Genomic DNA, 15,407 nt, shown 5'->3' on the forward strand with positions numbered 1-15,407 from the left:
TAGTGAGTAATTATATTTACTTAAATCGGTAGTAGATCATCATGGAAATTCACACATTTGCTGAAACATATAATCAAAATTGCTCATTGAATTAATTCAAGAGTCAGAAACTAGAAAATTTGATATAATTTAGTTTACATGGTTAATCCTCATGGAAAACTTCAGGGGCAGTCCTAGAAGCTTAATCTCACATCCACAGCCCCCACATATGTAGTATTAAAGTAAATCATGTCTTAAACTCTTCAGTTTCCCACTTGGTTTCCTGTTATTGTGTTATCATATTTTTGAGAGAAATAATTCTTTTTCTCACTTAAAGTGAGCTTCAAATGAATCTAAGAATCAAATTGTTATTGCACATTGAGAAACATTTTCTTGCACTTTGCATAAACAGGCATAGTCATTCAAGTGCATGCACACATGCACACACATGCATATATATCACAAATATATGGTGTTCTTAAATTTTTATTTTTTTAAGTTGGAATTCCTTGGAAAAGTCAAGTGCTCTCCAATTTACCATAGTCCCTGCCATTCCTTACCCTCTTATTCCTTGCCCAATACTTTTAATGGTGTTCTCTCTCAAGCCTCTGTACGTATTTGAATTTCTGACCCTTCATTCAGACCACTTAACTTGTCAACTCTTTTGATTCACTCTTGTAGGATGGAGAACCTAATAAGGGGAAGAAATCCCCCACAGTACCAGAGAAGTCCTTGTAAGGAGGTTCGGGCAGCACTTCGGAAGAGGCCTGAAGAGGAGTGTAAGTATGTTTAAAAGGATTAACTGTGTTCTAGATAGATTTTGGTGAGTAACACAGTGAAATAAAAGGACTAACATTTAAATACTTAGTCAAATAATACAGGAATTCAAAAAATATTCGTTGAATTGAGTTGATTTTTAAAAACAAATTGCTATATGTTACCTCAATGCAAATGCTTAGAATATTGTTTTCCTAAGAGTGTTCCTGTGGCACTTTAAGATGCTCTATTGATAATTGAGTTCCATGTACAAATGAGATTGGAAAGGGCTGTATATCTACCAATTCTTTTTTATATATTTGTACCACGTATATTAATGGCCATGAAAAGTTCCGAACTAAAGAAACTTTTGAAATTTGTTTAAAATCAACATTTTCCAGTTCCTATTTGACCACAATGCTCTTTTAACATTTTTTAAAACTTAGGACTCTGAAAACCACTGCATTAGACTAAAATATAGATATCTAGGTGTAAGTATAAGCCCATTTGTCACATTGAAACATTCGATTTAGTTGAATTTAGGAGAAAGTTTTGAAAGATGGCTGTCATGTATCCTCTCATAAAGTCATTTTAGTCCATCCTCAAATTATTAAATATTATAGTGTGTAATTGTCTGTAGAGTTTTTTATTTAAATATTTATAGTGTGTCACATATAGTAGATTGTTGGAGACTTTTAGCATAATATTCACTTTTTAACTCAATAAGATGATATGTCATATTAACTTTCCTCATGGGATTTGCATATACTTATTTTCAGGGAACTAAATCACATTCCATTATGACTAAAATCTATCTCAATTTTGTCCTTTTGTTGGAACGTATATTTTACAAGCATAAAGCTAATATATGTGGGTTCAGGGAAGTATACAGTTTAGTGGACTTTTAAAATTATATTGGCATTTTAAATTAGTTTGAAGTATACTGCTCTGGGTCAAGACCAAATACATCAAAGCCAAGCACTCTCATGGCAAATTGAGTGTTTTTTTGTTTTGTTTTATTATAAAGTCAATAGAACACCTTATTAAGCTGACGTCTTTGTCATTCAGTATAGTGTTAGTCTGCTTTTAATTGGTAGATTTATAGCTTCTAATACTACAAATAATATCCAATTAAAATGAAAATTTGAAAATGAAGATAGAGTCCAGGGTACTTAAAACAAAACCATTTATAAGACGCAGACTCTTGCATAAAAACATCGCCTCTTTTTATTGGGTTTATTGAAATACTTTGGGGTTTCTCCTCTATGCTGGTTTAACACAATCACTTAGTTTCTGGTCTAGTTCTGCATATTTTACTTAAAAATTTAGAAGGGATTTCTGTGAATACATCTACAACAACTCTGTGACTCTCACAGAGTTCCTATTTCACACAAACTAAGTGATGATTTTTCAAGGCTCTTGTACTGAGCTGGTCCAGGCCAAGGGTTAGCCAAATATGGCTTATTCATGAAATACAACCTGACATCTGTTTCTGTAAATAAAATTTTATTGAAACACAGCCATCACCTATTTATTTAAGTATTGTGAACAGCTGCTTTTGCTCTACTACAAAGGAAGAGTTGAGTAGTTGTAACAGAGACCATATGGCCCACAAAGCCAAAAATACTTACCTGGTTCTTTACAAGAAAAAAAGGTTTTTAAACCCTGGTCTGGGTCGATGGTTCTCTGAATGTGGTCTCCAGACCAGCAGCAGAAGCATCACCTGGGAACTTGTTAGAAATGCAAATTCTAGGGCTACAAGCCACACCTACTGAATAAAAAACTCTTAGAATAGAGACAAATAATCTGTATTTTAAGAAGCCATACAGGAGATTATGATGTAAGCGCCAATATGAAAAACCACTAGCTTAAGTCAAATGATTGGCTGCAGATGATATTAAATCATCATCTATACAAAAGACTGATGATGACAAGCATATTTTAAGTCTTATTGTTGTCTAATGTAAGGTACATACATTAATATGTACCTACTAAGATATATAATATTACTGTTGATTTTGTTATAAGTCATCATCAATTAGACTGTGGTAGTCAGGGCAATTTTTGTAGTATCACCACAGGAATTTAGCAGGAATGACGATGTTATTGAACATGGAAAGATGTTTTGAGAAATGAGAAATCCATAAAATTTTCTTCTCTTTCAGAGAGGTCTTTATTATCCCTTGTTAGTACAATGATCAGTTCTTATCCAGTTACAAACCAGTGTTAATTTCCTGAGGGGAAAAAAACAAAACAAAACGAAAAAACACCATCTTTTTTGTAATGGAAACAGCATATCATGGTAGTTAAGACTATTAACTTGAGAGACACACAAAAAGTTTATTCTCTAATCTGATACTTAATGTGACCAGCTGCAGGATCCTGGATATTACAGTTTTTTTAATCCAAGACTCAGTTTGTCTGAGAAAATGAGAGTAATGATAGAGCCTACTTTATAGGGTTCTTTTGAGAACTAGGGGAGATATTTATATGGAGTACTTGTATAGAACCTGGGACATAGCAACTTTTCTGTTCTCTCTTTTGCTCTCTTCCTCTGTCTCTCTTTGCTTATTATTATTGTTCTTATTTCAAACTAACCTTTTGTTTGAGGATAATAATGCATGTTTTTGATAGCAGAAATGCAAATCCACAAAAATTATTACCACGGTTTGTAGAAACAATAGTGCTTGGCAAGAAACAAGTTGTAATCAAATGCCACAAAGCTGAAATTCTTGCAGCAATGTTAGCTGTAATTCATGTTACATAGTAATTTGTCTAATATTATGGCATAATTCTTTCCCTATGATTCTACAAATTCAATATAGGATCTAGCCCAACTTCTTGGTTAACTCCCATGAAAAGCTGCCACCCCAGAAAACCATCATAGAAAGTCAAGTGGTAATGGCTTTTCTTTACTGAGAGTAGAAAGGAATAGTGGAACTTGTTTCAAACTATAGGATCCTCCAGATGTAAGAGCCCTCTTTCATTTTAAGATGTTGCATACAGGAAGGTTTTGCTAAATAGCATAGTTCATACTACTTTCTTTTATAATATTTTACATATTAAAAGCAATATAAGGTCACCAGACATAGCTCTTAGCCAATTATCTTATGTGAATTATATCCAGCTATGCTAAATCTAGCATAGCCAAGCAAACTTTCAGCAGAAATAAATTGATTCTTATAAGCGACAAACTTTTAAGCATATTCAAGTTATTCCCCATTAAAAAACAAAATAAAAACTTTGTCCTTAAAACCACAGACTCACTCAGCTACAGCCCTACATTCTTGTTTTATTCCCAGGCAAATGTCTCGAAAGAGTCATCTATATGTGCTCCACTTACTTACCTCCCACTCACTCCTCCAAACCAGTCCAATCTGGCTCCTATCCAGTCATGCTACTGAAACAGCTTTCATTCAGATCACCAATAATCTCTTCATGTTGCTGTAACAGTTTTCTATTGCTAGGTAACAAATTACCACCAATTTAGCAGCTTAAAGCAACTCACTTATTACTTCACAGTTTCTGTGGGTCAGGAGTTCAGGCATGGAGTCCAGACAAAAGTTCTCTGCTTCAGGGTCTCACCAGGTTGAAGTCTCACCAGATGTTCAATTGGGGAATAATCCATTTTCTTGTGATTGTATGACCAAGAGACCCAGCTTCATGCTGGCTGACAGCTAGAGGCCACTTTTGGGCTCTAGAAGCCTCCCACAGTTTCTTGCTGCATAGATTCCAAATATAGCTGCTACTCTCTTTGAGAGGTGATTAGATTGCAAGAGTGGAGCCCTCATGAATGGAATTAGTGCCCTTACAACAGAGGCCCAAAGAGCTGCCTCACCACATGAGGACACATCTAGAAGGCAACATCTATGAACCAGAAAGTGGCCCTCACTAGGTACCAAATTTGCCAGCACCTTGATTTGGATTTCCCAGCTCCCAGAACTATGAAAAATAACATTTGTTGTTTAAAAGCTACCCAGTTTAGGGTATTTTGTTATAGCAGTTAAATGGAATAAAACAGAAATCCTCTAATGCCTTGGCTGCCATAATACAATACTCTCTTGGTTTTCCTTCAATCAATCTGGTTAATTTTTTGCATGCTCAACCTTCTTTTGTAGTCACTACACATGAGAATTTCTGAAGACAGTTTGAAGGTTTCATATTTTCATATATACTATTGCCATAGATCATTTCATTATACACAGTGTCAGTTATTCCTATAATCAGATAACTCATAAATTGCTACCTCCAGCCCAGACCTCTCTTTATTCATCCAGATGTGTCCTTTACATACCCTCATGAATAACTCAACAGTGCCTCAAACTCAACAAATCCAAAACCAAATCCATGATTACTTGCTCAAAACCTGAGTTTCTCCAGTATTTTGTGTCTGAATGTTAAGGACTGTTAACCATCTAAGTTCAAAATTCATAAACTTAGGAGTTATCTTTCATACCTTTCTTTCCCTTTTTTTCCTCTTATAACCACTGTAATTTCAAGGCCTCTCAATTCCACCTCCTAAGTATGTATTAAATCTGTTCACAAATCAACTCTGCAAAGCTTCTTTCTCAAATTCTACCAGATAATCCCATAAGTGGCTTTCCTACATACAGTTCCTAAAGCTTTGCATCTTAAAATTACCCTATGGCTTTCCACTGCTCACTCAGGAAAGATAAGAGCCTTACTGTAATTTATAAAACCTTTCAGAGTTTGGTCTCTATCCAACCCTTCAGCCTCACCTCACATATTATTCCCTTGCTCTCTGTGCTCCAACCACACCAGCTCTCTTTTAATCCTTGAACATATTTAGTGATAGGACAGCAGAATATATATTTTAAATTATATGGAACCAGAGAACAAGAAAAATTACCCTGGAAAGGAAGATCGTGCCTCTGGAAAATAATAAATGTAGAAACTAGAAGAAAAAATTAGAAAGTTTAAAATTTCCAATAATCACAAGAATATAAGTGCTCTATGAAAATAAACAATATGGAAAAACAGCAACTTTAAAAAATAGTAAAAAGAAGAAATAAAAATGAACATTGATGAAGGGAACTATAAAAATATTAATATGAAGAACAGACTTAAAATCTTCACTGGAGTCATTAAAAGAAGAATTAGCATTGTACAAATATTAGGAATTTGAAAGTAAAACATTGAGAGCACTCTTTGACTACAAAGGAAAGATGGCCAGACGATAATTGAAGGGAAACAATGGCACACATGAAGAAATAGAGAATGGAAGTCCAACCTAAGAACTATAGGTTTTTCTAAGAAAAAATCAGAATAATTTAAAGAAAAAAAATCATCAAAGATTTAATTGTATATACTTTTCTAAGTTATTAAAACATCTGACTGCATATTAGAATGTCCTATGGTATACCATACAAAATCAGTTAAATGAGAGTCACATCCAGATATATCCAGACAAACATTTTAGAATTACATAGTCAGCTCTTTAAGAAATAAAGAACTCTGTCTTATTCTCTATTCTATCAATAACAACAGCATATTGCCGGGCACTTAGGAAGTGTTTAATAAATATTTTAGAATGAATGGAAAATGGGTAAAGATATTAAGTATTCTACTTCAAAAATGAAAATGCACCACAAGAATCTGCTGGAAAAGGAAGGAAGGAAAGAAGGAAGAAACAAAGGAAGGAAGGGAGGGAGAAAGAGAAATGAGGGAGAAAAACTAGAAAGAGAAGGGAAGGAAAGTGGAGAGAAAAAAAGATAAAGAGAAAGAAGGAAGGAAAGAAAGAAAAGAGAAAGGAAGGGAGGAAGGAAGGAAAGAAGGGAGGTCAAATTCCCAATGCTAGAAAAAAATAGTACCTTTCCCTGCTCCTCTCTTCTAAATACAACTAAACACCCTGGAAATTATTCAATAGACCATGATAAAAGGACTCTGTTAGCTTGCAGGCAAACCAGCTGGGACTTCAGTATTTGAGGAAAAACACTATGATGTGTTCTTTGCATTTGGTGGTGGGGGCAGGGGGTTGTCTCCCATATATCCTCGATCTGGGCACCAAAGAGGCCTGCAACCTGTCAACAGGCATAAAGAAAAGAAGGGGAAAAAGGCAAGAGAAACCTGTTCTCTCAATCCAAAGGACTAGAAGGGAAGAACAAGGGAGACCTAGTAGAGGGCCCCAATCTCCGTTCTATAATCCTGGTTGACAGGCAGTTCGATTCACCTACAGCATCAGAAGAGTAAGGCCCTAGGCCATCCCAGCCCTACTCTCCCTGGAGGGTGGACCTATCTGGTGGAAATGGTGGCAGCAGTAAAGCCCTGTGTCCCCTACCTTCCACTCAGTGGCATAAGAAGACCCAGGACCAGTGGCTTCTGTGCTTTTCCAGAAGGTTCCTCAGCAACATGAATGACCACAGAGAAGCAGTTTCAACTCTGGCAGATGACACCTGCAGAGTTTGAGCAGAAGTCCCAGCAGTGTCCAGAGGAACAAATCAGACCAGAATAGCACTGACATTATAAGGGATCAGAAAACCAACTGATAATGGAACTAAAGCCAACAAAAGTAGTCTAAAACCTGTAAACTAAACCTAAACAGGATAAGTGCCTACTAAAATAGAAGGTTTCAATAGCATTAAGAGTATCTTAACATAACACCCAATATATTCAAGATACAATTGAATATCACTCATCATACCATGAACAGAAAAACCACAATCTGAATGCAAAAAGGCAATCAACTGATCCCAGTACCAAGATGAATCAGATGTTGTAATTATCTGACAAGGAAATTGAAGCAGCCATCATAAAAATGCTTTAACAGACAATTACATAATCTCTACAAACAAGTGAAAAAAACAGAACATCTCAGCAAAAAAAAAAAAAAAAAAAAGTTTTAAAAAAGAACCAAATGGAAATTATATGACTGAAAAACATAATCACAAAAATAAAAACCTCACTGAATGAACTAAATGTTAGAATGAAAATGATGGGATAAAATAAGTGAACACAGAAACTGATTAATAAAATTTACTCAGTCTGAACAAAGAGAATATAGACTAGAGAAAAATTAGCAGAGCCTCAGGAATTTGTGGAAAAAAATAACAAAATATCTAATATTCATATCATGATAGTCTATGAAGGAGAGGAGAAAGAGTATGGGATAAAAGAAGTATATGAAGAACTAATGGTTGCAAACTTCTTAAAATTAGCACACACACACACACACACACACACATACACACACAAAAATAATAAAAATAAATAAAACTAGATATTCAAGAAACTGGGTGAACTCCAAAGAAGATAACCACCCCCAAAATCCACAACAAGACATTTCATAATTAAACTTCTCATAATTAAAGACAAAGAAAAATCTTAAAAATAGCCAGAAGAAAGAAAAACTACCTGTAAAGGAAGGCCAATTCATTTTTCATCTGAAACAATAGAAGCCAGAAGGAAATGGCAAAACATTTCTGAAGTGTTATTGGAACTGTGAACTCTGAATCCTATATCCAACTAAACCATCCTTCAGCAATGAAGTCATTTGCAGATGGAGGCAAATTAAGAAAATTTGTCGCTAGCAAGCCAACCCCAAAAGAAAGGCTAAGCAAAACTCTCCAAATCCTAAAAAAATAACACACGAAGACTTGTACCCAGTAAGGAAAGAAAAGCAATAGAAAGGATAAAAGTAAAAGTAAGCATGATAGACTTTTCTTTACCTCATTTTTTATGTTTGAAGCAAAAACTATAACACCATCTGATGTAGTATACTATTTACATAGAGGAAATAATTCAAAAAATTATATTTTAAAAGTAGGGAGGGTAAAGGGACCTTAATGGAAGTAAATTTTCTATACTTCACTTGAAGTGGTATAACATTGATACCAGTAGACTGTGATAGGTTACATATGTGTACTGTAATGCTTAGAGCAACCACTAAGAAAACTATACCAAAACAGTATACACAAAAAATTGTAAATAAATCAAAATTGAACTAAAAAAAAATATTCAAGGCCCTATAAGAAGGCAAGCAGAAGAATGAAAAGCCTAAGAAACAAAATAGAAAACAAACAATAAAATGGTATACCTAAGTCCTAATATAGCAATAATGATATTAAGTGTAAATGATGTAAATACAATAGCTAAAAGGCAGAGCTTGTTATATTGGATAAAAAATCAAGATCCAACTATATGTTGCCCATGAAAAAAAAATGCAAAGACACAAAAAGGTTAAATACAAAAGGATGGAAAAAGATATACTATGCTAACACTATTTAAATGAAAGCTAGAGTTACTATATTAATTTCAGAGAAAAAGTAAGTGTAGTGCCAAACATATTACAGGAAATGAAAAAGGTCATTTCATAACAATAAAGGGAAGAGTTCATCAAGAGGATGTAACAGTCCTAAAAGTGTATAGTCTCAATTTATTTTTACAAATTTGTATTTTCTTAGATATTGTTTCATTAGCTTCGGTATACATTTTTTTTAATTATTTAGTTTTTCTCAGCCAAATTAAATTTTCAATAGCTAAGAAATTCTTGGTAGCATAGTGTGGTTGTGGCCTGTTTAGATTAGAGAAAAACTATTATTTTTATATGCAGAAATATTTATGAAGGTATAATTTTTCCTGGAAATTAACCTGAGTTAGTATTATGGAAACTAGAAATAGAGCCTATCTATTGAGTGTCTGAATAATAACAAAAATTCATTGAAGAGTTTTGGGTTTTTTTTACCTCCCCATAAAATTTAAATTTCTAATATAATTCTATCTTTATGGCAGTGATATTATACTTAATTTAAACAATCTACTTTATATTATCAGAGATAACACAAAATTATTTTGTTTTCAGATAACCTAATGTTACCCTTTCAAATATGAAAATATAATAATATTAACCAGTTTGTTAAAAATTATTATGATTAGTCATGTTCCTGCCTTCATATTAGAAGCCACTGGACATGATTCAACATTTTCCTGATAACTTAAGTTATCATCCTTAAGGATGTTTTTATAAGCTCCCATTATTGTAAAGTGTGATAGAATTCTTCCCATGAAATCGTCATCTGTTACTTTTGCTGTGCCTGCTCTTACATTTCAACTATCCCTTCATTGTTTCCCATTTTAGTTTTCTCCTTCAGAGAGCTGAGTAATCTGATTAACATCCCTGTTAGGAATTGTATATTAAATGTGGGTTTATAAATCCAGGATTGAAAAATTAGCCAAGCATGGGATGCTTTATGGTAAGCCTGGTAAAAGAAGAAAAATTAGTGCAATGTAAGGAGTGGAGTTCATTAGTTTATAAGATCCAGAAGCTACCCCTCTTCCAGCTGACTTCATCTCGTGTCTGTGCTGGGTTCCCATATACTTTGTCTTTACCAGGTCCTTATTTCTAAACCATGTCCCAGTGACTCAACTATGATGTTGATGATCTGGTGCTACTGTAGTCAGAGTCTTAGGCAGTAGTGGGTGGGGAGAGACCTCATATCTACTAGGGAAATTTGATGGGTTGCATAACTAGAAGCTCAGAAATAAGGTAGGCTTCAGGTTGCTACCATTCTGTGTGTCAGCTTTACCCTCAGACTGGTAGCATGATGCTCTGCAGTTATTGACCTCACACATGTGCATGACAATGTGCAGAGGGAGAAATACTATCTCTTCCTGGGCTTCTCTTTATGCTAAGAAAATCTTCCAGAAGCTCCTGGAAAATACTTACTTCCCTATCATTTCACTAGCCTAGATTGGATTATATGCCCATTTCTGTACAATTGGAGAATGCTATATACTCATTGTATAGGCTTAAGCCTATTATCCTGGACCAATCACTTTCAAGAGCTGCTTTAGTATTAAAAGTAGTCTCAGACTATCTCTTTGCCATTTGATCTAGCATAAGTAATGAAGCAGGTAAGGTTACTCAACACTAAATCCCATAGTATTGCTTGTACTATAGATTTGTCTACACCTACCCAGCCATCCCAAAACATCTCAGGGTTGTAAAATGGGAGCAGGGGACAGAGGAGGTGATACTTGAAAGGTCAGGAGTCTGGGCACTAACATTAAGGTGACTTCCAGGCATTCAGTGACCTATTTTCCCATTTGAACCCTGCAGTTTGTGGTCAGTTTGCACTGTTATTAGCTTCAGTTCCTCCTTTAACTTCCTTAATCCAGTTTCTATTTTGGAACCATACCCACTTCTACATTTCTCTTCCATTCTAGGTTCAGTCCTTCTTTTCAACCTTAAACAATTATTAGTCATATTTTATAGATGAGGCTACAGGAGTTCAGACCAGTTAGGTAATTTATACAGTGTCACATTGCCAGTAAGTGCCAAAGCTGGGATACAAACCTAAATTTGGCTCCAGAAGCTATTATATTCCTAGTGTTCCATGCTATCTGCCTACACCATGTTCTGTCCTTACTTTACCTCTCCAGAATTCATCTTCTGCTTAACCCTTAAATTTTTTAATATAAAATATCATATATACAAAGAAATGCATATAAAATTTATGTACATTTTAAAAAATTATAAATTAATACTCACATACTACAATATCAGAGGTGCTGAATCGCACGCTCCTACCCAGCTCTGCTTATCTCTTTAGTTAGGTGCATGCACTCCAGGAAACCAGTCTTCCCACTCCTCATTGCTCAGGTTCTTCTTTAAGGTGATCATTTCTTAAGCTCTACAACAAAACCGAAAGAATAAAGTATATGATTTTAGTACAAGGAGGCTCAAGAGAAACAAATAGTCAAGGACTTCTTATTGTTTCTAATGGTAAGACAGAAAATCATATTAAATATTATGCTTTCTGATATATCTTAGATTGTGGTTATACAGCGTCATAGCAATCAGCTAAAAACTGAAGTTGTACTTAGTTGAATTTTATCTGTATATCCAAATTTAATACATTTAATTGACTATTTATTTTAGCATAATGTAAAAGTTAGATTGAAAGGAGATTAGATCAAATTAGATTAACAGCCTAAACATTCTTGTATCCTTAGAAAACCAAAACCAAGCTAATGAAGTATTTTAGATGTATTTAGGTGGCTTTACCATTTAAGGTAGTAATAAAAGTTTAGGAAAAGAACTTACCAAAAGTATGTCTTAAGCTCTTTTCTGCAAAGTCCATAGCTTTGATCTAGCTTCCTTAGTTATTTTTACAGCCAAACTCCTCCTGAGATACTACATAGGGTACAATTTTAGAAGAGATTTATCAACATTTATTTTCCCAGCACCTCTGGCCTAACAAATCAGATCATTTGTGTTAGGGCTTGAATTTCCACTGGGCTTCTTTTAAAATGCAAATGTCTCTGAGGAATAACTCTAGTCAAGTCATAAAACTTTTTAACATGAAAGTGTTTTTAGATCGCTAGCCTCAATAACTGGAAGGAATCAAAGGACAAGAAATCTCTGGATACTCCAGGAAGAGCAGGGAAAAGTTAAAAAACTGATAGGTGAAGGGTTTGAAAAGCAAATTTTAGCTACTGCATATTTTGCTGAGGGTTGGTTTTGTTATCTGATGAAGGACATTTTTGAATAAAATTTTAGCCCTTCCCACATCCTTCCTCTCATTTTAGTACTGACTGCCTTGTTATTCACCCCTCCTTTAGGAAAGCTTCTCTTCCTCTCCTTGGCAGAGGGCAGGACCCCCCTCCTGTCTCTTCCTAAAACACTTCAGACAGATTGTTAATGCAGTACTTGCCACACTATATTTCATCCTGTTGTTTGCATGTCTATATCTTCCCTACTAGGTTGTAAGTTGCTTAAGGGCAGGCAAACACATCTTATCCACCTTCTGTTACTAGCATTAAGCACAACATTTGATATAACAGTCATCACTCTGATATAAAGTTTACCAAAAAATGAATGAATTGTAAAAAATACAACATGATTCATTCAGTAGTAATAGCTAAAAATAATGATGGAGTTTATAGGCATCCGATAAATAATTTCTGTAATCCAGAACAATTTTGGAACTCATTCAAATATTGACAAGATGTTAAGTAGTTCAAGATAAAGTATCATCTTTGTTATTTATAAAGGCTAGATTGGAGGACATAGTTGAGATGTTTGGAAACAACAGGGTTCTTCATAGTATATTCCAGAAATGGGTATACTTATCTGCCTAGCCACAGCAGTGTGGAAAACTACAGGCCTCCTCTTGTGGGGAATTCCTGCTATAAAATTGCAACACTGAGGAGCAGATGAATGTAGTATGTCTTTCCCAAAGAAAGATGGAGGATGAAGCTGGGCTACATATGCTTAGTTTCCTCCCAAATTTATAAATCAGGTAAATCACTTCACTTTCTAACAGAAATTCAAAATGAGATAAGAAGTCAAGAGTGTTCAGGAAATCTTTCTGCAAAAAATGAATGGATGCATCAGAAGCATCTCCACTTCCAACGCTCTCTAGAATTTTTATCTCTTAACCGAATTTTTATCTCGTAATCCATTGGGCTTAAATATAGATAATGATGGATTAATCCCTTTAGATAATGATGGAGACATTCATTGGGGCAATCTCCAGCTGTATATCAATCCCTACTCTTTCCTTCAGGGCAGAGAGGAGGAGCAGTGTAGACTTAACCCCAAGAACACTCTGAACCAAAGTCTTGACACTTCATTTTATGTTCTACTGTTATCTCAAATTGTGTCCTACATGATTATCAAGGCTTCTGCAATGTTATGATCAAACTATATCTATTTATTCAGCAAACACTGAGAATACCTACTGTTTGCCTCTCTGTTCTGGGTGTTTGAGATATATAGTATGATGGTTAATTTTATATGTCAACTTGACTGGGCCACAGGATGCCTGGATATCTGGTTGAACACTATTTCTAAGTATGTCTATAAGGTGTTTCCAGAAGAGATTAGCATTTGAGCTAGTGGACTGAGTAAAACAGATTGTCCACCCCAGCGTGGGTGGTCATCATCCAGTCCGTGAGAGCCTGAATAGAACAAACAGGTGGAGGAAGGTTGAATTACCCTCTGCCTGACTATTTGAGCTGGGACATCAATCTTCATTTGCCCTCGGTGCTTCTGGTTCTCAGGCCTGACGACGTGGACTGGAATCTACCCCGCTGGCTCTCTGGCTCTCATGTCTTCAAACTACACCACTGGCTTTCCTAGATCTCCAGCTTATAGATGGCAGACCGTGAAACTTCTCAGCCTCAATAATCACATGAGCCAATTCCTTATATTAAATTTCATCATATATATTTGTATCCTAGTAGTTCTGTTTCTCTGGAGAACTCTCACTAATGCACACAGTGAGAAAAAATTTAAAATCAAAAACAAGCAAACATTCCCATTCTGGACAGTTGTGTTCCAGTTGGGGAAAGTAGGCATTAAACAAAGTATGTAAGTTTTAAAGTATTAGAAGGTAATTTATACTATGGAAAAAATGGAGCAAAGTTAAGGTATTTAGGAGTAAGGGCAATTTTAAGTAGGGGGAATAGAATAGGTCTTGAACAGAGGGTGACATATAACCAAGGAGGTGAAGGAATTAGCTATGCCAGTTGACTAGTTGTCCAGAATCCATGACTTGTGCATTTAAACTCAACTGGGAGAACTCTCCCATCCAGAAGTTAATTTTTCCATGATGCATTTACAACATTTGGAGGAATAGTCACCTAAATGTACTGTTTCTTCTCTCAAATGGAGAAGACACAGTTAAGACACTTTTGCCTTTTGCAAAGTTTGGAAACTTGGAATGGTGAACACCCAAGTCATCAGAGCTTGTTGGTGGTACCTTTCCTTCCCATGCAATATTTTCAAATTTTTAAAATTTGTTGTTCCCTTTTGAGCACCAAGGGTGGACTGAATGTGAGTCTGTCTAACGGCATCGATTCCTTAAAATCTGGTGAGCAGATGTCTTTGGTCCTAGGGTCTGGCAGCCATTGCCATGTGCACTGCTGTGAAACTGCTTAGGCCTATGGAACGTCCATCATTCTTATCTGTTTCATCTGGAGAATTAACCTCAACATGTCTCTGACCTAAAGCAGCTGTTATTAATTTCAGAAAAGTGTTTCGCTAGGAACCTGATGAGGATGAATATCAGCTCTTTCAAGAAACTCACTTTCCTCAATAGTGCAATTTTTTTCTGCTGTCTTTTTCACAGAAATGAAATAGGCACATAGTGTTTCATCTCTCTAGTGTTTACTGCTTTTAGGATAGAGTTGCCATGTAAGATACAAGATACCTGGTTAAAATTAAATTTCAGATAAGCAACAAATAATTTTTTAGTGTAAGAATTTCCTGTGCAATATTTAGGTCATACTTACACTAAAAAATTATTATGCTTTTCTGAAACTCAAATTTGACTGAGTTTCTATATTAATTAGGGTTCTGAAAGAAAACAGAACCAATAGGATGTGTGTATATATAGAGAGATTTATTTTAAGGAATCAGTTTACATGATTTTGGAACCTAAGTCCAAAATCTGCAGGGTAGGCCGGCAGACTGGAGACTCAAGGAAAAGCCGATGCTGCGATTCAATTCTGGAGGCTGTCTGCTAGCAGAATTCCTTCTTTCTAGGGAAAGGTCAGTCTTTTTCTGTTAATGCCTTCAACCGATTGGATTAGGCCCACCCATGTTATGGGGGGCAATCTGTTTTACTACGGAGTCCACCAATTTAAATGTTAATTTCATGCAAAAATACCCTCACAGAAACATCCAGAATAAGCTTTGACCAAATACC

At 35.3% G+C, this 15,407-nt stretch overlaps 1 protein-coding gene across 2 annotated transcripts in view; it reads left to right on the forward strand.

Annotated features, from left to right (window-relative positions):
• The first annotated feature begins 661 nt into the window (after positions 1 to 661).
• LRRC7 (leucine rich repeat containing 7) overlaps positions 662 to 15,407 on the forward strand; it is a 422,920-nt gene continuing 408,174 nt past the window's right edge. For both annotated transcript variants that reach the window (XM_063104407.1, XM_063104408.1), the window contains exon 1: positions 662 to 758. In XM_063104407.1, the coding sequence (XP_062960477.1) occupies positions 662 to 758 (97 nt within the window). The remainder of the gene's footprint in view (positions 759 to 15,407) is intronic.

Source organism: Cynocephalus volans, chromosome 8 (assembly GCF_027409185.1).
Source record: "Cynocephalus volans isolate mCynVol1 chromosome 8, mCynVol1.pri, whole genome shotgun sequence".
Taxonomy (NCBI): Eukaryota; Metazoa; Chordata; class Mammalia; order Dermoptera; family Cynocephalidae; genus Cynocephalus; species Cynocephalus volans.